Raw genomic sequence first — 26,374 nt, forward strand, 5'->3', positions numbered from 1 at the left:
TGGTTGTTTTATTGTAGCATATTTATACATCCATAAACCATAACCTAATCAGTTTCACTGAGCTTGTTGTATTGCATTCAAAGAATGCTCTGTCTTAGAGATTAGAGAAATATTTTCTTCATTTTCTTTTAATTTCTTTCTCTTATGGTCACTTGCTCTCTTTTTTATTTTAATTTTTAAGTTGTTGATGTACCTTTATTTATTTATTATTTTTATTTTTATGTGATGCTGAGGATTGAACTCAGTGCCTCACACATGCCAGGCAAGTATTCTGCCACTGAGCCACAACTCCAGCCCCTCACTTGCTCTCTTGACCTTCCTTCTTTTGTTCTTTCTTATTCCTTCACTTTTATATCTTTAATCTCTTTGACATTTATTTGTAAATGAGTAGAAAGTATAAGCCTATTTACCTATACCAAATAAAAAAAGGCAATTACACCTTCACTACTGCTAAATAAACCAGATTTACCTATGTATTTTTTTTTTACTTATGTATTTTAAATGCCATTTTAAAATATGCTGTAGGATCTCATATAAACTTAGATCTTTATTCTAAGTATATTCTTTATTTAGTTTTGCTAATCTACTTGTATATTTTTATAACTACTTCTTTTGGTTATAGTACATTTATAATTTATTAAAATAATTTATTTTGCAACTTAATCCAACTAATTAAACAAGTTTCCCTTACTGTGTCCTTTTAAATTTTTTTTGTAATTTTTATAATGCTGGCAGCAAATAATTTATTAAGCATTTTAATGCATAAGGCACATATATTAAATTGGATTAGTTGATAACTTGTTTTATCCACAAACAACTCTAAGAAATAAGAACCAATATAATCCAAAGGGATTAAATAACTATTCAAAATGTTCAACTAGTAGTAGAATCAACACATTAACCCAGGTAGTCTGACTCTAGAATAGTGCTCTTAAGCACTATGTTATACTGGCTTTTTAACATACATTTAAAATGCTACATAAACTTCAAAATATTTTTTGGTTAGGTCTGGGTCCAACCGTACATCCCAACAGTACACACTGAGTTGTTTAGGGCCTAGATAAATTGCTGAGTCTCACTTTGAACAGATTCTTCTGCCTTGGCCTCCTGAGCCACTGGGATTACAAGTGTGACACTGCACCCGGTTTTTATAATCTTTTCATCTAGAAACATAACTTAGTTCTTCATTTTTGAGATCTTTTTTTACATCATTTAAGAAAACATTAGAGTTTTCCCATAACGAAATTAAGTACTATTCTTCTGAATTCACCCCATGTGTTTTTAAACATACTTTTTAAAAGGATAATGTAAATACTTTAATTCTCTTTCCCAATAGATGGTAGGAATTATAGAGAAAGAACTTCAGAAGGAAAAATACAATGAATCTGTGAAAGTTTAAAAGTCTACAATGATTATTTTTAAATTGAGGCAAAAGCAATGAAAAGGCAGACAAAGACATAATGACACCCTGTCCTGTAGTCTATAGCAAAATTATCCTGCACAGGAATATATATATACAACTTTCTTTCTTTCTTTATTTGCAATACTGGGGATTGTACACAGGACTTTGTGGATGCTAGGCACATACTCTCCCACTAAACTACAAACCTATCCCTTTTTAAAAATTTTATTTTGATATAGGACCTCATTAAGTTGCCTAGGCTGGCCTTGAACTGTAGCCTCTCAGGTAGCTGGGATGACATGTGCGTGGACACAGCACCCAGCCTATACATAATCTCAATTCAATCATTTCTTAAATTTTTATTTTCTTAGGAAAAACACATGAATTTTAGCCTATTTTAGGAAAAACACATAAAACAAATTCAATTTTTCCACCGGTACGCCTAGGATCCAATGCCTAACAATACAAAATACCACTCCATTCAGTAACATTTTTACTTTCCAATTCTAGAATTTCATAACTTTTTAAAATTTGGCCGTGAATAAAGGAGCACAGGTTGTCTGTGAACTAAATGCATGTTTTCAAAATTCAGAAATAACACCTGGATTTATGGAATGTGAAGAGAGAACAAGTTATCACAAGAATGGAACCTTTCTTACACTATATAGTAAAACTCAAAGTAGTGTTGAAGTAGAACTAAACTTTGCACAGTATCCACTAACATCAATTTTGTTAAATTTATATTATCAAAATTGAAACCTTCCCTGAATGGAGAGACAGGAAAAATCAAAAGCAATTGAAATTTAATTAAATCCCTTCTGGGATATGACAGCAAATCTACATAATAATAACTAAGCAAGCTTTATTAAGCCTTAGACAAGAGCCAAATGGTCACACTGAATGAAATAAACAGGTAACTACTTAGACTTTGAACTATTACATAATTACACAACTTTCTAACTCTTGGGAAACCTTTTCATACATCATCTCTATTTTCTCAGTATTGGTTTTAGTCTTATCACTAAAAACAAACGCTTTAAAGTCAACCAGGACAAAAATTTTCAAAAGACCTTTGTGTAAGTCTTAAAGCAACATATGATATTAACCACAGCTCTACAATATATATTATTAACCATATATCTCTTGATTATCGTCTTTACTGGGTTTGTAAAAGGGTATAATTCTCTCATTTTCATAGCTGTTATTCTCTCTTGCCCTTCCTCCTATTGTTTGGTATCCACAATCTTTAAGTGAGTTATAGGCTCTTACTTTCTTCATAAACTATCTTCTAATTTTTTACTACTGTTTCTCATAGAGACCACTGCAACAATTACATACCTAGTTTTCTGCCTATTCCAAATCACATATATAAAGGCATTTTTCTTAAAATATGTATTGGATCACAGTGCTCCTTGTTTAAAATCCTTCAATGGAATCCTAATCAAACTAATAAACTAAAAAAATTCACTTATAAACTTAAAATATTCTACATTATCTGATCTCTATCTCCACTTGTTACCAATGGCTATGTTCTAGTTATTACAGATCCTAGAATGAAATTATCATTCATGCTTCTGATGCTTTGCAATTGGTATTTCCACTATCTAGTCATATCTTTTTTGATACTTCCTTTTGTTTCTTGGCTTACAAGTGGGATTCTCCAAAAAGGTCTTCCATCAGGATTTGATCTAAAGAAAAACCCTCCTTATTGTCCTTCACAGACATTTATTAACTCCTGGAATTAACAAATAGTTAAGAGTACATAACTTGATTTTTGGGTTTGCCTTCCTCATAAGAATATAAGATCTATATGGGCCTAGTTTAATATTGTACCTTCAGTATTTAACATAATATTTGGTATATATAAAAGAGTAAATATTGGGCTGGGGCTGTAGCTCAGTGGTAGAGCAATTGTCTGGCATGTGTGAGGCACTGGGTTTGATCCTTAGCAGCACGTAAAAATAATAAATAAAGGCATTCTGTCCATCTACAAGTACAAAAATAGAAAAATTTAAAAAATGAGAGTAAATATTATTAAAATTATAAATAAATTAATGATTTGAATGGTTGTTATTGAATGCGTGCAAGGGATTAAACCCAGGGCTTTGTGCATTCTAGGGAAACGCTCTACCACTGAGCTACATCCCCAGCCCACAATTCCTGCTTTGAAGAATTTCATCATTTGCATCTTCAAGCAACTGAATACAGAATTTTAGCATTAGAAGCAATGAAAGAAGATTACCTAGTCAAAGGTTCATATATTAAAGAAGCTGAAAATCATAAGTCAAATAACTTGTTACCTGGCAACAAAGCTATTAAGAACCCAGATCCTCACATTATTATATTAAACATTTATCCAATTTTTATTCTGCTATACACACACACACACACACACACACACACACACAAACAGCCCCTTAAAAACACTGCAAGACAGTCTTAAGGTTACTGTGATTTAAGCTGGTGTTAGTCTTTTACAATGTGTCTCTTTCTCCAAATTTCAGACCTACATCTCAACTTTTAACTAAAAATTCCTTCACTGAAATTTTGCCACACTTCAACTGTCTAAAAAATAAATTCCAATCAGTTTCAAAAATAAGTTTCAGGTAGCTTTTTGTTATAAAATACAGCAAAATAGTAGCACAGAAAATTGATTTGAATGTCCTTTGATGCCAGACCCTATAAGTCACATAACACTCACACACAAAAAGTATGAAAAAAGTTTAGTTATCTTGTAGATACAATTCTACATTTGTTATATGTAATTTCTCAGGCTTACCCTACTCAAATTCAATCACATCCTAAAACTGTGGTTCACTTTAAACAATGATTCCCATTTTAAAGGTAGCTTCTATAGCTAAAACCAGACCAACCATATCCAAACCAAACCAAACCAAACCAACCTCTTAACAGAAAGCCAAATAAATTCAATGTCAACTAAATTTACACCACAATGAAATATCTAAAAGCACATAGTTATTTTAAGAAGAGAAATCCATCTAGATCATCTTAATGACTCAAAGACTTATTAATTTACTGATTTACATATCTTACACAAAAGTAAAAACTAACAATACCAAAGCATACTACCTTGGCACTTCTTCCCTTAATTTGCATTCCTTGCCTCCCTTCTTATTAGACATAACCTTATAAAACAAGAGGTGGTAAAGGAAAAAATGACTTGAAAACATGGATGGGATATATCACTCAAACTATGCCAGTGTTGTTTGGGTAGTACTGATTAGAAAGGAAAATTATTTCAACAGGAAAAATAATAAGATAAGTTAAAAATATAATGTATGAAGTCAGTGAGCTGAGCAAGAAAATGTATAAGCAAAATAACAAGGAGAAAATGCAGAATATATGTTCATATTCTTATGATCATGAAAATAAAAGGAATGCAAAGTGCAGTTAGTTCAACCTAGTGAGCAGAGGGGTTCTGTCAACTTGTTAACAGGGTCATTTTCTAACTAAGGTTTATCATGGAAGAAAAAGGTCTGTGAAAAGTTTGGGAAGATAAAGGAAGAGAATGTGAAGTAGATATTCAAGTTATACTTAACAAAGGCAAACTGAGCTTGTTTATGGGAGTGTATGTGGGTAGATGATGTCTATCTATGTTTCTCCCACTGAATCAAAGCTGGAATAGGTATAGGAGATGGTCACTCTGTTAGTGACCTGTTTGCACAGTCAAATGCACGGGAGGGCTCATTCTGATCTTACAATATTTCAAAGGGTCGAACCATTAGGAGGGTAGTGGAAGCAGAACAAATAATCAATAGTATATTATCTTACTTAATCCTCCAAAGTATGTAAATTACTTAAGGAAAATTATCTCTACTTTTAGAGAAAAGGAGACAAAGGATAAGAAAATATAATGAAAGAGGGGAAGATTGTGCTTTAATTAAATCACACATTCTCAATGCTGGGGATGTAGCTCAGTGGTATACTGTGTGATAAGCAAGCACAAGACCCTGGGGTCAATCCCTAGTACCCTCTCCCTGAAAAGACAAAGAAGAAAAAAAAAGTATCAAAGTTTTTCCAAGTTTACATATCAAACAGCAAAAATATCCTGGATGCACTTTTTTTTCACATTGAGTAATATCAATATTTTGTGTCTCAAATCAGCATAAAGAAAACTTTTTTGAATACTACGTAACACAAGAATTTTTAAAGCCCTTGTGCAGCATGGTAGCAGTGCTAATATGGAAAGATGTTAAACCATAGAGACTTCCTTGTTACAGAAAACTGTTCTATTGAGAAAAAGATATATGGCATTCATTTTTAAGACGTGATCTATATAGGATAGTATGATTATAAATGAAAACATAACAATCTGTGAACCAACTTGTCAAATACTATACCTTCCTCTCCTTGAACAGGTTCTTCTAATAGCAACTCTGTCATACATTCCCAGTCTTTCAACAGTTCTTGAGAGCTCTCCCACAAACTGTCCACCAAGTAGGCTGCATGTTCGTGTAACTAAAATTAACAAATCAAGTGTGACTAAAGAACATTTAATAAAGAAATCACTATTAATACTGCAAGTTAATAAACCATTTTCTTTATAATTAAAATGGCTTGGTGTCAATGATTCTAAGAACCATGTGGAGAATAACATATATATTCATATTCCACCGTCAATAATGTGGATATAGTATGTAGAATCTTTTTTTTTCAAACATGAACAGTAGTAAAATTAAGGATCTCTTAAAGACTAATGACATAATTTACAGATGAGGAAATTGATAGTAGATTGCTACTTAGCAGAATCCCTGAAATTATAAGCTGGATTTAGGTCACTTTTCACTACTATTGGTCATCTCTTTTTAACTATTTTCTTTTAGGAAATTTATTACTTTCTCCCAGATTTCCATTTGAAACTTCAGTACTAGCCTCAACTTGGTGAAAAAGTAAAAAACATAAGTTATTTCCCTCTCTTCTTTATCTACTTTCATTTCCATTTAACTCAACGCATCTATCACCTCATCTTCATTTTCTGGTCATTACTCTCTTTATACAAGTGACCCATGATCCCACAGTAAAGAAACACACTAAAGTTCCTTATCAAATACTTCATGACAAACTCTACCACTTGTTAGTCATTAAACTATACTTTGACAAAGAAGTATACTATACTTTGACAAAGAAGTATACTATACTTTGACAAAGAAGCCCTTCAGGCAATGGGAGTGAAGAAGGTGTTGGCACTGTCCCAGTTTCTGTTACTCATAATTTCCACCCTTATATAAAAGACAGGCTGCCTTTGAGGCTCATGATACCCAGATAAACAATTCTAGGAATCAGTGTTTTTCAAACTATAGACTGCAACTCATTCTTGGGTTGTTAAACTAGTTAAGTGCGTCGAAACAGAGATAAAAACAGTGAATAGCACATAGAAAGGATAAATATTATTTCACGTTACTGACCCCCATACCTCCCAGTGCTGAGGATTGAACCCATGGCTTCATGCATGCTGAGCAAGTGCTCTACTACTTAGCTATATCCCAGCCTTTAACTGTTATTTGTTATATATGATTGTACTTGTCTTTGACAAAACATATTTCTCATCAGTAGGGACAGCCCAAAAAGTACTTTAGTTTTCTTTCTCACCTCCCTTACTAATTCTACCATATTCTAAACTTCAATGTAAATTTTAATAACTTGTTTAATGCTCTGATTTCATTGACTCTGGTTCCGTACGTCATTTCTACTGCATTTTAAATCTTGCACACTGGCTCCAGAAGTGCATTAGGAAAACCACACACACACAAACACACTACATAATCTCCCAATGAATTTTATTAAAGCCAGAGCAGATAATAATGATCATCTCTGCTTCAAAAGAACACGGGCAAAGGTTTGCATTAAGGTATTTTAAACTTTCCGAACTCATATAGCATGAGAAACTATTCTTGAACCATCAGTAACATCATTCCAACAATGACAGGCACAAGTAATACAAAACTAGGTGTTAAAAATGAATATGAAAGCATAAAAAAGAATAATAGTTTCAGGAGGACCCTCATTGTTATACAAAATTACATATAAGAGGTTATGAGGGGAATGGGATAACAAACATGGAGGGAAATGAATTACAGTAGATGGGGTAGAGAGAGAAGATGGGAGGGAAGGGGAGGGGAGGGGGGATAGTAGAGGATAGGAAAGGTAGCAGAATACAACAGTCACTAATATGGCAGTATGTAAAAACGTGATGTGTAACCGATGTGATTCTGCAATCTGTATTTGGGGTAAAAATGGGAGTTCATAACCCACTTGATTCTAATGTATGAAATATGATATGTCAAGAGCTTTGTAATGTTGTGAACAACCAATAAAAAAAAAAAGAATAATAGTTTCAACACTTCTGTTAAAGACTATGCTGAAATGAAGAGTTATAGTTTAATGGACATAGTTTTAGTTTGGGAAGATTTGAAAAAGTTATGGAGATGGATGGCAGTGACGACCGTAGAGCAATGTAAATGCACTTAATGCTACTGAACTGTACGCTTAAAAAAATTGTTATGTCCATTTTACTATTATAAAAATGAACATGCTATATAGATATGCTTTTATTTGACTGTGTAGATGCACATTTCCATAAATAAGATATATATTTAGAATTACAATATATATATCTAGTGGATTATACCTTTTATAAATAGATCCACGTTTTATCCCTCTTAATGCTTCTGGTCTTTTAATTCTGGTTTATTTTTTGATATTGTTCTGTTTTCTTTCTGAGGGCTCTTGTTATATCTGGACTTTTATTTGTAAATCCTGGTATTATTTTAACTAAAGTGTGTTTGTAAACATCATATAGCTATGTTTTATTTCTTTATTTCAACTCCTAATGACAATCTGTGTTTTAATACAGAATGTTAGCCTGTTTACATTTACTGGATTACTGATGTTAGAAATATTTCTGGCATTTTATTTTCTGTGCTTTAACTTATGCCATTTTCTTTAATATTTTATCTGTGCCATTTTCTTTAGTATTTTATCTTTCATTTTTAGCTTTATTTTGACTTATACTTTTCCATTAAAGATCATTAGCATATTTCTTTACTTTTCATTTAATCTGAACATTATATTTCTACATAATAATATTTAGATTTCTGCCTTAAACATCACAGTCGCTTTTTTAGGCTCAGCTTTATTTAAACTTTTTCACTTATTTGTTCACCCAGTTTCTTATATTCCTGATTTCTTTTTATTGTATTCATTCTCTATTTTGCTAGAAAACATACTCAAGTAATATTTTACATACAGAGTTCATGAGTGGTTAACTTTTTGTCATTTGATTAGTTCCTTTCCTCCATTCTTTCTACCTCTCTCTCATCTTTTTCCTTTCTTTCATCTTTTGTATTGCTTTCTAGAAAAAAAATCCCTTGGTTCTATCTGTAGCCAATCCTTGGTTGTGTCTACTGAAGCCATTTATTGATTTTCCTCCTTAAATTTTAGAAACCATTTTAACTCATGTGAATTCTCTTCCTCTTTTATAAGCCTCTTCACCTATTTGGCAGTATGAATTAAATCTTTTCATCAATCTGTTGAATTTTATGTTTATTTGTCAAGTTTTAAAGACTCTTGGTTGCTAATTTATATGTTGATGAGTCTATACTCATGAATAGTTTTAACTAGAATCCTTCCTTGACACTGATAGCAAGGTTCTGGCTTCCTTGGTGGAACAGGAAAGGGGAATCTGTGATCAGGCAGGAATCCCCTCTATTGTACAGATATACAATTTCTCTTTTATATGCAAAATTTTCCTGTCCCTGTTGGTGGTCATAAAATTTTGGAAGCTTTCACTGCTTTCCTTTTCAGCTCCATTTTATATACCCCAAATGTATGGACCAACAGTTCTAAAGTGATAAATACGATCAGCTAAAGGACAGCTAGCTACTTAATTACTATTTATGCATTACCCCTTCACTAGCCTCTGCTGCTACCATCTTCACTGTATTTCTGAGTTGTTCCAGCAATACCTCAGTTAAAACAGGGATTTTCTATTTTTGTCTCACTGGGCAATGGGTTACCTAGTGCTAATAGATTTTCTCAGTCAGTCTCTTCTCATTTACTTTATATATTCCACACACTCTTCACTCTTCTGATGAACTGATAATACCTCTTTCATTTTGACTAATTTAGCCTGAGGTTTTCAGTAGAGGAGCTAAAGGCAAAATTCAATGCTTAAATTAGTGTAAATCTAGATGCTAACTTCTTTGACAGTTTACTCACCTGACTCTAAGGTAGTGGATGCACTAGAATGTATTTTGTTAAAATCAATAACCAATAGGTTAAAATTCAACGTTTACATCAGAAAAGCAAGATAATAAATTGGATCCTTTTCTGATAAGAGTTGTAAATTTACCAACTCTAGTTACAATAATCAACACAATATGGTCAGTCAGGAGCTGGCTTGACGTGTCTTTAGGCATCTGTGACAGTCACAGAACTTGGTATTCTCAAACTTCTATTAGAATACCAGGTAAATTCATGTTTGAGGAAAAAAGAAAAAAATAATTCTAACATGGCTGGAAAGGATAAAAGGTCACTACAATCACCTTTCAGACATTTTATACTAAGGAGTAAGAGATGAAGCTATGAGAAGGCAGGCCTTGAGGCATTTTCAGTGGCTATTAAAAACCAAACTAAACCCAAACAAAACTTGGAATTTAAATTATCTAAAATCACATTTCTATTTATATAGGTAGATTTTTACCATGTTAAATGAAAGTATAATTTATTTTATTGGTTTTCCTCTAAGATAAACTAATCTCATCTTCCTGGTGATGAAAATTATAATTTTCTAGGTATATTCTGATTCATCTTTCAAACATTATACTATTTTTAATATTTTATCAAGTTTCTTCTATCTGCTAATCTGTCAGATAAATATATTTAAGGATTTCACTATATAATGGTACATTACTGTGATTCCTTTTATGACATATCATTTAGAATTCAAGTAATCATCTCAAAATTATTATAAATACTCTTATATTGGGTATTTACCTCTGTTAAAATAGAGTCAGTCACTGGTAAATCATAAAGAACACAAACAAAACCCAAGCAAAAGAGCTTATTTATGCACAAAGAATGAACACTCTAGATGAGAATTCTTGGATATATCAATACACTGTTCAATTTTCTGTGTTAAATTTTCTGTGTCACAACTGGTCTCATTATTCCTTAAGCCTATAAGGAGAGTAATCATACCTCTAGACTTTACAAAAATGTTCTGGGGCTGGGACTGTAGCTCAGTGGTAGAGTGCTTGCCTCACACTCATGAGGCATGGGTTCGGTCCTCAGCACCACATAAAAACAAAGATATTGTATCTATCTACAACTAAAAAACTATTTAAAAAATGTTCTAAAATAATATTAATAGCTTTCTTTTCTATGAAAAGTATCATAATATGAACACTACATATAGGATGATCTGAACTTATCAAATTGAAATACCATTTATCCTACTGTCTGGCTTGCATTTATAATACAAGGTACTTTGTCACTAGACATTAATGACTATCATAAAGGTTGTGGTAGCTTAAAAATGTCACCTTTGAGTACTGCAAGAAAATTGACAACTAATTTAGGCAGATCTCTTTATCTAGATAATTTCACCTACACTATAAATCCCTTTCAATATTTTATAATTTTATCTCACATTCCAGGAAAAGAATGATAATTGGTTCAGTTAAGTGATCTGTAATTTATCTATAAAAGACTCATCCTACTTATGATTTCTAAAGTGTCTAGTTAATTCAACATTTCAGGTGTCTGTTACTAAAATTTTACTAATGAACATGCGTTACAATAAAAAATTCAGAGTAGAACACAATTGGAATCCTATCATACTATAAGAACATGAATTCAATAAACATGCAGCTCTGAGTACACACTAGTACAACAGGATAAGAAGAAAGATTTTCACAAAGAATGATCATTCTGAAATACAGAAGACCATAAAAGCCAAAAACCAAGAATCAACCAGAAACCCTTAAATCTGATTTGCAGTTGCTTTTGCAGCCAACAAGAATGCCATGTAAAAGAATTACATTTTAATACTGCTGAAACACATTAGTAAATGGCAATAAACAAAGTAATACAGTAATGCAATCTGAAAATAGAGCAATAAAAAACACCATAAATTACTGCTTTAAATAAAAGGCAAAACTGCCTAAAACTAAGTACTTACGCCTTTTAATAAATTAAGTCAAAGTTCTTGAGCTTCCAGAAATCCAAAACATTTCCTTTAATTATATCTGCATACCCATCCTTATCAATATTTAAAATTACTGTTGATAGGATTTGACTGTTTCATAATACTTTTTATCCTATTCCTCTAAACCCTAAGGGGACTCAAGGTAAAGTTTGAAATGGGTTATCCTAAGTGTAGTATTTATTGGGTATTAAGTGTTTTTTCTTAAAAATTCACGTTCATTTTATCTTATAACATATCCAAACTTGTTTTGTAAAGAAAATAATGTATTGTGCCCTTACTATGCAAAGTATGGTCCCTGGACCAAGAGCATAAGCATATCACATAGGAGCTTGTTAGAAATGCAGAATCTCAAGAATCCAGAGCCACTGTATCAGAACTAGCATTTTAACAAGATCCCCAGGTTATCTGTATGTACATTTTAAACTATATTCTTAAATACAGTTTAAATATCATTTAAACTATATATATTCTTAAATACATTCTTGACTCAAATGAAAACTTTCCAGATGGTTTGTTTCTGATTTTACTTTGTCTATTACAGAGTTACAACTAAAAAATCTATGGCAACTGTCCTTTCTACCCTGCTTTGCCATGACAACCCCCACCCCTTCATTTCAATGATTCAGTTCTCTGATTTTAATTTTCATATAAGCTACCTATTTGTCTTTCTCTAGCTCATCCCTATACTGTTCCACCAGCACTCTCAAGTTTGAGTATTCACAGAATCTTAAATTTCTCATCCCTGACAATCCAACATAAACCAAAAACATTCATAGCCCAAATAAAGTTGAGTCTTATATTTCTATATTTTCTTCTTTTTTTTTAGTTATACATGGACACAATGTCTTTATTTATTTTTTAATGTGGTGCTAAGGATCGAACCCAGTGTCTCACATGTATGAGGCAAGCACTCTGCCTCTGAGCCACCACCCCAGTCTGAATTCTATGTTTTCTTTACAACTCTATTCTCACTCATTTCTAACCCAGTAGTTTATTCATTCCCCACTCCCACCCCTACTGGGAATAGAATCCAGGGGCGCTTAACCACTGAGCCACATCCCCAGCTCTTTTTATATTTTATTTAGAGACGGAGTCTTGCTAGGTTGCTTTTAGGGCATTGAGAAATTGCTGAGGCTGGCTTTGAACTCAAAATCTTTCTGTCTCAGCCTCCTGAGCCACTGCGATTACAGGCTTGTACCACCATGCCTGGCTATTCAGGGGTTCTTTAGGTATGGATTACCATTCCCCCAATAGAAAATACAGAATAAAATATCAAACAGTATTTTAGTGAGAAAAACTATAGTCTCCCTGCAAAAACAGATACTAATTGTACATTGAGTGTTAATTATAAAACTCTTTACAGGATAACTGATACAGCAATGAAAACACTGCTATGAGAACTGCAGAACAGTTTAAAACATCTAAATTCATACTTTCCCTACTCCTTATTAAATAATGCAATTTTCAAAAATGATCAAACTAATGGTTTCAATAATTTGACAACTCCCAAAGTGTTTAATAACGTAATTTAAAACAAGATACATATTTAAGAGAAAAACAAAATAGTATGCAGTATTGCAACCCTGTAATAGTGTAAAAGTTTTAACAATTACTGTTATATACTCAATATTGATATAGCTCTACATATATATTCAGAAGTTCCTTCCACAAAAGGTAGAGTATTAATTCTAAAATTAAGCAAGTTATAAAGACAACTTTGTAGAAATGGTCTTATTTTCATTTGATTTTAAATTCAATGACAATTTTATTTAATATGTAGTATATAAAAATAAAATGTTAATTTTTTTGCTTTTACCTCACTTTCAAGAAAAAAAAGGACAAGCATTCTAATGAGGTTTCCATTTGGACTGTTCCTTCCTCTCCTCTTTGCTAATGCCTCCTCGGCTTGTGGGTCATGTCTGCTAAACAGCCTGGTGGGTGGGGGGAGAGGGGGGATGACAATAAGAGCATTACAAATTCTCATGGATATCAGTTAGTCTTTTCTTTCATTACACAAATTATTTCAGCATTTAAAAAAAATCTGAGATCAGATTACCAATCTATTTCAACAAAAATATGTTACTGATACCTTTATATAAAGGTTAAAAAATGGTTGGATTTGAAAATTTCCTTAAAGTATAGCTATATATAAAACATACAAGGAGGCTGGGATGTAGCTCAGTTGGTAGAGTGCTTGCCTTGAAAGCACAAACCCTGGGTTTAATCCCCAGTACCACCCACACACACAAAAAAATGATACTTGTGGTTAAAAAAAAGAAAAGTACAAGGAAAATTTTACTGAATAATCGATGCTCAAATATTAATGAAAAATATAAGCACTGATAATATCCTATATGATTAATACTAGAGTACATAATTTTATAGGTTGATTTTGTCTTTAGTGGTGCTAGGGATTGAACCCAGGGCCGTCTGTGTGTTAGGCAAGCACTCTGTCACTGAACTATGTCCCTAGTCCTGTAATTTAGTTTTATTTTCTTAGATATTGATTTCACAATCACATAATTATAGAATTTAACCAAATGTTCCAGAAAATATGAAAATTCATATTTTTAATCATTACCTCTTACTTATAACCTATTACCAATTAACAATGCTCACCCAAATGTTTTCAGTAAAATGACATTCATGTTACAGTTAGAAAAGTATCATTTAGTGACTAACTTTCTAAAATATGACTATGAAATTATCTGAAAAATTTCATTTGTTAAGTAGACTTATTCTAATAAAACTTGACTGCTAAAGGTCCTTAAGTCCCCTATTTCCAGTCATTGCTCTAGAAAAAAAGGATATAGCAGTGACCAAAGACAAAACCCTGATTCTTTTATAAAAAGAATCTCAGCTTTTATAAAAAATAAGAACATGGAGACAGACAAATAGCATGGGCTAGTTTACATATGGAAGTCAAAGTTTGCCTCTCATATGAAAGGTAAATAACTGAAGAAAATAAGAAAAATTTCATGTGATACGAAAACAAAGAGATCCCAAATAGAAAACTGCAACAGAAAATTTGTGTTTTGTTTGGCTGGGGGACATATAAGCCTTATCTTGAAGCTATATGAATACAGCTATCACAATAGTTAAAAGAGATGGTTTTTGTTTTGTGGGTAGCTTTCAGAGGGGTGGCAAATAAAAATTCTGAGGGTCCTTGGTAACTAAAATACACGAGTTTGGATAATGCATTTATTATATATATATTATTGAGAAGTTAGCTTAGGCTTCTAAACTAAAAAAAGTGTAGATTTTTGGATGACTTTAAAATATCCATTTCAGCTTACTATCATTTGGATGACTGGTTAAGACCATGTGCATGGCTTGTAGACTTTAAGATACCGTGTGCACAAGCACAGAGTCAAGTATTTTTGACATAATCCTAGAATTTCTGGGGCTGGTATATATTGTTAAGATTTTAATTTAAAAAAATGTTAAAGTAAATAAAAAATATTTTAAAAGGTAATTATATTAAATGGTAAATGAATGTTTAAAGAAATCATTAAAAAATTAAAAATTGTTAAAATGTGAATTGCTCCAGGGCAGGAGCTTAAAAATCAGTTAATTAAAAAAGTCTTCTTTTACTTCCACAAGAATAGGCTTCATTTTCACAAACAAATAATAAACTTTTAGGTAAAGTGTCCCAATATAACAAATGTTAGCAAATATCTCAAACTTATTCAAATGATACAGATAAAACAACTTTTCCCACTTTGAGTAGTACAACTACTTAGAGAAAAAACTGTTCTTGAGGCACTGTGATGTAGATACTTGAAGAAGAGACAGACCTGCTCATTATCAAAGTTAATCATCCAGGTGCAACAACTGCCCAGTGTATGATTTACATTTGTGCTGTAGCACAATCACAAATTAGTACATAATAAACTTTTAGGTTCACCTGCCAATAATCAAAGCCACTAAGTTAAATCCACAATCAAAAAAGCAAAAAATACGGGCTGGGATTATGGCTCGGTGGTAGAGCGCTCGCCTAAAACGTGCAAGACGCTGGGTTTGATCTACAGCACCACATAAAAATAAATGAAATAAAGGTATTGTGTCCAAATGCAACTAAAAAAAACAATTAAAAAAAAAAAACAAAGCAAAAGGTACACATATAACCAATATGTTTGTATTATGAAAATAAATGATCCTACTGTTATAAAACATACAGTAGTAAACCATAATAAAAATGTATTTCATAAGTATTTATGCTTATAAATTCTCATTAATTTGATGCTTTGCCAAAATAAATTTAACAAGTTTTAAAAAAATTCAAAAAATTTAAACTTTAACTGTAAATATAACTTTCATAATCACTATAGATTACTGTTTTTTATGGAGAGAACAGGGGAAAAAAAACCATGAAAAGTGGGGAGGCATTTTAAAGGTGATACTACAGAACATTTAAATTACAAATGTTGAAAAGGTAAGATTGGAACTCAAAATTTTAAAAGAAAAAAATTAGTAAAATGAAATATTATTACCTGGGGAGCTTTTTATTTTAAGGGGGGTGGGAGGGAGAGAGAGGGAGAGAGAGAGAGAGAGAGAGAGAGAGAGAGAGATAGATAGATTATCTAGATAGAGAGAGAATTTTAATATTAGGTTTTAGTTATTGGAGGACACAACATCTTTGTTTTTGGTGCTGAGAATCGAACCCAGGCCACTCGCATGCCAGGTGAGCGTGCTACCGCTTGAGCCACATCCCCAGCCCTACCTGGGGAGCTTTCATAAACTTCATATACTTTCCCAATTTCACCACCTAGCTGTGAATCATCTTTTCACATATCAGGGAAAAATAGATATATCAAAAGACATACCATTCTCAGGAATATAATTTATAATGTGTAAAGTTTATGAAGCTATGATAGCTGAGTAAGGTGATATGCACATTTTTTAATACTCTGTTCAATTACTACTACTCTCTTCTACTAACTCTAAAACAACAAAAAACAAAATACATGAGTTTTGAAAAATAACTCACTTTTTGTGAAGGAACTCTCCCGCTGCCACAGCAACAGGGCGATGTGCTGAATAAACCAAGTGGTAAACATTTTCACAGTCTTCATTGGAAAGGGCTTCTTCACTTCCACTGAAAATTTCAGAAAGTTAACAGCTGAACCAAAATAAGCACATATTTTCAGTTCTACTGTTATTTCAAAATTTGAAAGTTCAACATAAAAGTTGAAGGCACACTGATTTTAGTTTCCGCCTTATCTTACTTTGAAAGTACTATTTCACTATATAAAAGACACAATCATTATAAAATGTTCAGAATATATAGATAAAACAGGGAGAAAATAAAATATATAATACTTCCACACACACATATTCTTATACAATGACTATTAAGCTCTTTAAATGTGCATAAGATTTTTGTTGATATGTTCTGGCAATATTTTTGTCCTTGTTTCAGAGAAATTACTATGCTATATAAGTCTTCTTTCCAGAACTGTATTTTTAAAATTACATTTTAGCGCCATATTTACAGTACTATTTGGTCTTCTTAATAAATGGATTCTGTAGGAAAAACCATTCCTTTCTCAACTTTCTATTCAGGCATTCTTAAAAAGTCTGCATCATTTTTTAGTTGGTCATAATGTGTCTTTAAGTACTCCCCCCACCAAGAATATCCATATTATGACTGTTTTAAAATGTCTGATATAATTAAAGATTAACAACAACAACAATATGGGAAACAAAAAAATGTACACATTTTTGACAACATGTAGGGGTTTAGAGCTCATGCCCCAAATTCACATCTGGAGATGCCTCAGGAACTAGGATGTTGAGGAATCTATCATATAAAATTAGAATGATCTGGTCAGGAAAAATAAAAATCAAGGATGGTAGTCAGCCTAGAAACATTTTTCCCTCAATAATCTCTGTTCCAATATTATAAGCCAGAAAAACAGAGTAGTGTTAGCAAACAAGACAACTGTCAATAGGTGCTGCGAAATAACAGTAAGTGTAAGTAGACCGGCTAGTCCATGAACTTACTTTATCTATCCATTCCATATTCTTGGGGTTATGAAATTATAATTGAAAGACACAATTTTAAGACTACCAAAGAAGAGCATTAGATTATAACAAGAGGCTTTTTGCTCTAAAGCACAAATGTCTCTATCTATGTCCAATTTATACCAAAAATTATAAGGAGGGGTATAAGGCTAGGGTTGTTTCCCAAGTTAGATATCATTAGTCCACTGGCTAATACCCTCAAAAATTAAGTTTAACATCAAAACAAAACAAAACAAAACAATTTAACATGACATCTTAGGAACCCAAGCTCAAAAATGAAAGGAAAACAATGTGTATCAAATAGATGGACGGAATGTAACAGGATGTTATATTTAACTTTACCTGAAGTTTTGGGAGTTTTAGTATGGCAGAGATCTCACAAATCAAGTAAAACAAGGTCAAATTAATTTTTTCATGCACGTGCTATCAGATACAGGAAAGCTGGGTTGGGATGCTTAGCTTATTACCCAACAAAATAATAAGTAACTAGAAATTAGGAAACTGAGCAACATAATTGGTAGAAAAAATTTCTTCATTTTCTAACTTTATTTACTGGAATTGAACTTGGGGCACCACCACTGCACTACTTCCTCAGGCCTTTCTATTTTATTTTGGGACACTGTCTGGCTAAATTGCCTAAGCTGGCCTTGAATTTGTGGTATTACTGCCTCAGGCTTCCAGAGTAGGTGCAATTACAAATAGGTGGGATTACAAGCAGTAGGTGGGGTTCCACCATATGTTACTAATATGGTTTCTTTAAAGACGGAGATATCAGAGTGTTGTGGTACTCTGAAGCCTTTCCCTAAGCTAATCTAGAACACCAAGCTTCAGAAAATTTCAATGAAAACGTTATGAATATCCTTTAAAATTATAAGAAATTTTAGAAACTAGTATCTGGTGCAGGGATTAAAGAGTTCTAAAGATAAAATGTTTGTGGAGCAGTCCACGGTAGGAGAAACAAGAGAGTATGGATACCAGGGAGTGCATAGTACTTCAACCATTCACGAATGGTCTTGATTTCCTTTAGGCCATGTATGTAATATTGAAAAGGAACATTTTTGAATAGATTTAAAAGACTCTACCCAATAGAACTACCTTTAGGGCAAACAACTTCCACACAGAAAACATAAATGCTAAATGCTAGGAGTTGTAGAGATCTATGAGGAATTCACAAAAGCACCAATGTCTCCAATGCATTTAGAATATCTGATAGAACTATAGTGTTAACAATTTCATACTTAAATTAAGACATTATCTGCTCTTTCCACCCTTAATAAACATGCAGTTATATATGGACACAATGTCTTTATTTTTTTACGTGGTGCCGAGGATTGAACCCAGTGTCTCACATGTGCAAGGCAAGCACTCTGCCACTGAGCCACAACCCCAGCTCGAATTCTATATTTTCTTCACAACTCTATTCTCACTCATTTCTAACCCAGTAGTTTATTCATTCATTCCCCACCAACCCTACTGGGAATAGAATCTACGCATTTATAAAACCACTCAATCTTGTACATTTTGGGAAAAGTAGAATTTTTCCAGGCAAACAAGTCTCAGAAGGTTTGAAAACACCCTTGAAGGAAGAAATCTAACTTATTTAGATAATCTTTGGAGACTGAAATAATTACTCTGCTGGAAAAAAAGGAAGAAGAAATATCAAAGTAAAAAATAAACGAGCTGTCTAAATGACCAAGTACTGAAACTAAATAAAAAAGGCAGACAGCCAGATATATATACATACAGTCTAATGATACAGATTTCATCTCAAATTCCAGACAATACCACTGAAATATATGAGTGGTTAGAATGTCAGGATACTGTATTATTCAACGCAAAGGTATCAATAGCTGGTTAAATTCACCAGAAAACCTAAGGGCCAAATACTTTAAAATAGATTTTAGAGGGGAAATAAAACTCTTCATAGGGCTGGGGATATGGCTCAAGCGGTAGCGCGCTCGCCTGGCGTGCGTGCGGCCCAGGTTCGATCCTCAGCACCACATACCAACAAAGATGTTGTGTCCGCCGAGAACTAAAAAATAAATATTAAAAATTCTCTCTCTCTCTCTCTCTCTCTCTCTCTCTCTCTCTGTCTCCTCTCTCACTCTCTCTTTAAAAAAAAACTTCATAATTGATTATGAAAAATATTTTATGATCAACATTCAGGAGGAAAGGTAAGGCAACAATTATAAGACTTTTATACATTATCCTTAAAAAGTAGACAGGAAATAATATGAATGAAACAATGTATAAATTCAACAAAATAAATATGTATACAATTATACGCAATATGTGTATATATATTGTTTTTATTTACTTATTTTTTAGTGCCAGGGATCAAACTCAGGGCATTGTGCATATTAGGCAAATGCTTTACCACTGACTAACCTCCTCAGCTCTAATGTTTCTAAACATATTAATAAAATACAAAAAACTGACCAGAACATTCAGAACATATTCTGAGATAACAGAATAAAATAGAAAGGAAAGCTTTAAACTTTTTTTTTTGTGGAAAACAAAAATATACTATTGAGTTCTCTATAATAAAACTGGAAAACAGAGACGTGCCATGGTTTCAGTAATAATGGCAGTTCCCTCTGATCCCAAACCATGCCATTACCTCTCCTATTTCAGTCAGCCAGATCCTGCTCCAAAGTAACTATGTATGGCAAGGCAGTAACCAAAAATAACGGACATACAGGAAAGATACAACCGGATCTGATGGAGTACACTATTGAGGTGTTGGAGAAATATGGAAAAGAATACTTCAACCCATATTAAGGAGTTTGACAAGATGTATAACTCCACCTGGTATTACTTCGTGGGGAGCAATTTTGTATTATGTGATACATGAAACCAAACATTTTTTCAACTTCCAACTGGGTCAAACCGCTATTTTTCTATTAAAATCTGGTTAAAAGCATAGATTGTGACACATACCCAATGATTCATCCAAAAATGAAGACTGAAGACTAAATTTTGAATACCAAATACTGAATTGTTCAGTCCTTGCAAAGGGAACAGACTAATCTTTGAACAATTTATTGTGTTTTGTACAGGTCATTCTCTGCACAATTTCATTATGGTGATAAAATAATTAGCACAATAGCTTAAAATAGGGTGTGATGGTGCATGCATGTAATCCCATCAATTCAGGATGCTGAGGGAGGAGAATCACAAGTTAGAGATAAGCCTCAGCAATTTAGCAAGGACTTAAGCAACTTAGCAAGATCCTGTCTCAAAATAAAAAGTGAAAAAAGCTGGGGATGTGGTAAAGTAGTTTATAGTAGCTCAATTCACAATAGCTCAACTATGGGACCAACCTAGATGCCCTTCATCAGATGAATGGATAAAGAAAATGTGGTGTATATATATATACACAATGGAATACTACTCCCTAAAGGAAAATGAAATTATGGCATTTGCAGGTGAACGGATGGGGCTGGAGAATATCATGCTATGCGAAATAAGCCAAACCCGAAACAGAAAAGACTGAATGTTTTCTTTGATAAGTGGATGCTAATCCATAATGGAGGTGGGGGTTATGGAAGAATGAAGGAAATTTTGACTGTGCAGAGGGGAGTGAGAGGAGAGGGTGTGGTAATGTGAAGGATGGTGGAATGAAACGGACATTACTATTCTATACATGTATGGTTACACTACCAGTGTGATTCTATACCATGTTCAGCCAAAGGAAGAAGAAGTTGTGCCACATTGTGTACAATGTATCAAAATCTATTCTACTGTCATGCATAACTAATTAGAAGAAATTTAAAAAATAAAATTAAAAAACAAAACAAAACTCTAGCCAGAGCAATTAGGCAAGAGAAAGAAATAAAGGGCATCCAAACTGAAAAAGTCATTATCAAATTGTCACTGTTTGCAGATGACATGATCTTAGGCAAATGCTTTACCACTGACTAACCTCCTCTTATACATAAAATCAACAACAAAACCTAAACACTCTGCTGGAAGAAAACAATTACAACTAACAAATTAACTCAACAAAGTTGCAGAATACAAAATCATCATTAAAAAAAAAAAAAACCTTCAGCAGCACTGCTATACACCAACAGCAAATTATCTGAAATAGGAATCAACACAGTAATCCCATTTATAATACTTACGAAAAATGGTAAAATACAAAAGGATAAGTTTAACAAAAAGGTGAAAGATTTCTACAATGCAATCTATAAAATGCCAGTGAAAGAAACTGAAGAGGGCATATGTAAATGAAAAGAGATCCCCTGGTTCATGGGTTGAAAGGATTAGTGTTTTTAAAATGTCTATACCGCCCAAAGTGATCAACAGATTCAGTGCAATTCCTATCAAAGTACCAATGACATTCTCAACAGAACTAGAAAAATAGCACTAAAATTTGTATGGGTTCACAAAATACCACCAATATCCAAAGCAATCTTCAATAAAAAGAACAAAGCAGGAGACATTATATTACCTGACTTCAAAATAAATTATAAAGCTGTAGTAATCAAAACAACACAGGACTGGTAAAAAAAGAGACATAGACCAATGGAACAAAATAGACTAGAAGTAAACACAAGCATCGATAGTCAACTAACTTTGAACAAAGATCCAAAGAATACACATGGGAGAAGAGATGGTATTTTTAGTAAATGGTACTAGGAAAATTGGATATCCACACACAGAATAAAATGAGACCCCCATTTCCCACCCATTTCAAAAATCAACTGTAGGAGCTGGGGTTGTGGCTCAGTGGCACAGCGCTTGCCTCAAATATGTAAGGCACTGGATTTGATTCTCAGCACCACATATAAATAAAAAAATAAAGGTCCATCAATAACTAAAATGAATAAAATAAATAAAATTTTAAAAAAATTCAACTGTACATGGACTAAAAGACTTATGTAAGACATGAAATCGATAAAACAAAACAGGGGAAGTGCTTGAAGGGATATTGGAAAGGCCAAGAATATTCTGGAGAGGACCCCAAGAGCAGAGGAAACAAGAGCAGAAAAGTACAGGAAATAAAAGCCAAAATGGTATTACATTAAACTACTAAGTGTTTGTACAGCAAAGGTACAGTAAAGAGAAGTACAACATATAGAATGGGAGGAAGTATTTCCAAACTATATACCTGACAAGAGGTTAATATCCAGAACTTACAATGAACTTCAAAAACTCCAACAGTAAAAATCCAGTCTGATTAAAATTGGGCTATAATCCTAGAAACTTGGGAGGGTGAGACAGGAAGATCAGAAGCTTGAGGCCAGTCTCAGCAATTTAGAAAGACCCTGTCTCAAAATGAAAAATAAAAAAAAAAAAAACCCAGGGATGTGGCTCAGCAGTAAAACATCCCTGGGTTCAATCACCAGTAGTGCAAAACAACAACAACAACTACACCACCACCACCACAACAAAAGGTTGTCAACTCATCCTAGTAAGATGGCTACTATCAAAAAGACTAAACATATCAAGTGTTGGTAAGAGTTAAGAAAACTCATACTGTTAGTGGGAATGTAAATTAGTTCAGTCCTTGTAGAAAACAGTATGTATATTCCTTCAAAAAATTAAAAACAGAGCTGGGGTTGTAGCTCAGTGGTAGAGAGCTTGCTTGGCACTGGTAGGGCACTAGGTTCAATCCTCAGCACCACATAAAAATAAATAAATAAATAAAATAAAGATATTTGGTCCAGTACAACTTAAAAAAATTAAAAACAGAACTACCATATGATCTACAAATACAGATCATATATCTACCCCCTACTGAGTATATATTCTAAGGAAATAAAATCCCTACATGGAAGAGGACGTCTATACTCAGGTTCACTGCAGCACTACTCACAATAGCCAAGAAATGGAAGCAATCAAAGTGTCTATCAACTAATAAATGGAGAAAGAAAAGGTGATATATATACAAAAAGGAAACAATTCAGCCATGAAAAAGGATGATAGAACTAGAGTTAGATGAAATAAGCCAGGCATATATGTGGAATGTAAAAAAAAAACCCAAAAAACCCTGATGTAGAAGTTGAGGGCAGAATGGTATTTAGGAGAGGCTGGGGAGATTAAGAGAAAGGGAAGGGTGAAGAGACCCCAATAAATGGCTACTGAGTTAGTTACACAGATGTTCAAGCTTAACATGGGACAGCAGGATGACTATAGATAAGGATAATGTATATATTTACTTCAAAAAGAGGAAAGGATTTTCAAAGTAAAGAAATGATAAATGTTTGAGGAGATCCACATATTTAACCTAATTTCAACATTACACATGTACCAAAATATCATGCTACCCCATTACTATGTACAATTTTATTTACATTTATTTATACTCTTTTTTGTGGTGATGGGGATCAAACCCAAGGCCTTTCACATGTTAGGCAAACATTCTACCATTGAGTAGATAATTGAGTTATAATTGAGTCATATCTTTAGCCCCATACAATTTTTGTTTTTATGTATGTGCTTAAAAAATAAATTTAATTCTAAAATGTCAAATTTATTAATGATAACAGATGTGTATATAATACTGTATTTAAACAAAACAGAACTGTATCATGTTCAAATAGAATTTATTCTAGAAATGCAAGGGGTGCTTACCACTAGACAAATTTATTAATTTAACTCAGGTTCATTAGTGGATAAAAGGAAAATCTCAGGAAACTCATATACAAAGGGAAAATTTTATCATGGACCAAAAGATACCACAGAAATCACAGAAACTAAAAACTTTAATTGCCTCCCCAGAACAAGAACAAAACTGTCTTCTATCAGTGACACTGTTAATAGTAATAAAGGAACTGGCTATGCAATTTGACAAGAGATGAAAACTTGTAAGGTTAGGAACTGAAATTGTTTGCAAATAATGTAACTTACATAGTACAAGTAAACAGAATGAACAAAACATCAGAAGAAATGAGAGTTCTAATCCAGTATACCTATAAAACTAACATAAAAATTGAAGGTTTCTATACCTCAGCAACAACCAAGTAGAAGCTAGGCATGGTGGCCTATAATCCAAGCAACTCAGGAGGCAGAGGTAGGAGGATAGCAAGTTTGAGGCCAGACTCAACCAATTAGTGAGGCCCTAAGCAACTTAGTGAGACCCTGTCTCAAAACATAAGAAACCCTCCAAAACAAGAAGTGAAAAATACTAAATACCAATTATATAGCAATGAAACTACAAAGTTTTTAAGAATTAACATATACTAAATAACACAGAAGATCACCATGGAAAATTGAGCTCTATGTATAAGACCTAATGATATCTCAACAAAGAAATGCATCTTTTCATGAATAAATGATATGATATAATAAAAACTTCCATTTTCTCCTAAATTCCATGAAGTTCTAATATTTAAAATAGTAACCAAAATTTTGAAGCAACTGACAAGTATATTTTAAAAATTCTTATCATAGAAAAAAGGATTTTAAATAGACCAGAGAATCTACCAATAAGAGAAGAGGCTGGATTTTAAAATATATTATAAAGCCAAAATAATAAAAAGCATGTTGTATAAAGGCAAAAAGGTATAAAGAACTCAAGCATCAGTAGACCCCTGTATAGCTATTTAGTTCATGACAGGTGTGTCATTATAAAGTATATAGAGAAGAATGTGTAACAATTTTGCTAGAAATCACATTCTCTTACAGATTCTACTTTTATAGTCAAACTTGTAACGAAAAAGCTATTTTTCTTAAATAGCTTTCTTAAAATTGCTATTTTAAAATCTATTTTTGATCATTTTGTAAATAAAACAATTACCTGCTTTATTTCCTATCTTTTGGTTTTATATACATTCCAAAAAGCCTATTTGAAAAACCTATCCCTTTTGAGAGACCTTCCTTTTGAAGACTTCTTTCTCTGTTTTTGTTTAAAGAGGAAGATATTTCATTGGTATTTTCTCTATATTGTATGAAAGAACTTTAATATGGAGGAAAGAGACAACAGTCAAAATGAAAAACAAAAACAAAACAAATCCACACACAATCAAAAAAAAAAAAAGAATACTTTGTTTGGAACAAAACCTTAAGGTATTAAAAGTAGAACCTGAAGTGATAAATATATTTAAGGGCTTTATATACAAAAGGATATCAATAATGCAGAGAAAAGGGCATTAAAATATCAAAATATTAAAAAATAAACTCACTGAAGTATTAGAGTAACCAATCGAATAGCTTCCACAGCAACATCATATTCTTTGTCAAGTGTCATTGATACAATGCGATCCTAAAAAAATAGTTATAAAAAAATAAACCATAAATATAAAAAAGCTGAGAAAGACTTAAGATTATGTATTCTGAGGCATATGTGCCACACTAATGATAGGTTAAATGCAAAACTTTATTCTTGAAATCATATTCTCATAGTTCTACTCTCACAAAGGAGATGCTAGAATGTTTGTAATTTAAAATCTTTCTCATCAACTGGCATTCCCAGAACACTGTGACAGGGAAACCTTTAGTTACAAAATTAATACCTTCATTAAAGAAGATATATAAAGAAATAATTTTAAACAAGAAAGACATTTTTAAGGAAACAAGAACTCTTGTGTGTATTTGTGGTAAAGTAGATACTCATTTATTTCAGGCGGGTTTACTTAAAGAATATGTAGTAAAGAACAGGAATTAAACACTTATTACAGTAATGTCATTTGATAAACTAGCTATAAGTACAAGGTTATAATGAGAAATAATGTAGGTACTATGAAAATAATAAGCTCACTGTTCTTAAT

General features: G+C 32.6%; 1 protein-coding gene across 4 annotated transcripts in view; it reads right to left on the minus strand.

Moving 5' to 3' along the window:
- STAG1 (STAG1 cohesin complex component) overlaps positions 1–26,374 on the minus strand; it is a gene marked incomplete at its 3' end in the record, with an annotated part of 366,347 nt that overhangs the window by 72,431 nt on the left and 267,542 nt on the right. For all 4 annotated transcript variants that reach the window (XM_081301202.1, XM_081301203.1, XM_081301204.1 and 1 more), the window contains 4 exons: positions 25,790–25,869; positions 16,621–16,728; positions 13,447–13,561; positions 5,764–5,881 (listed from right to left, as the gene is read on the minus strand). In XM_081301202.1, the coding sequence (XP_081157328.1) occupies positions 5,764–5,881; positions 13,447–13,561; positions 16,621–16,728; positions 25,790–25,869 (421 nt within the window). The remainder of the gene's footprint in view (positions 1–5,763; positions 5,882–13,446; positions 13,562–16,620; positions 16,729–25,789; positions 25,870–26,374) is intronic.

The sequence above is a fragment of the Spermophilus citellus genome (genome assembly GCF_964194105.1).
Source record: "Spermophilus citellus genome assembly, chromosome: 7".
In the NCBI taxonomy this organism is placed as follows: Eukaryota; Metazoa; Chordata; class Mammalia; order Rodentia; family Sciuridae; genus Spermophilus; species Spermophilus citellus.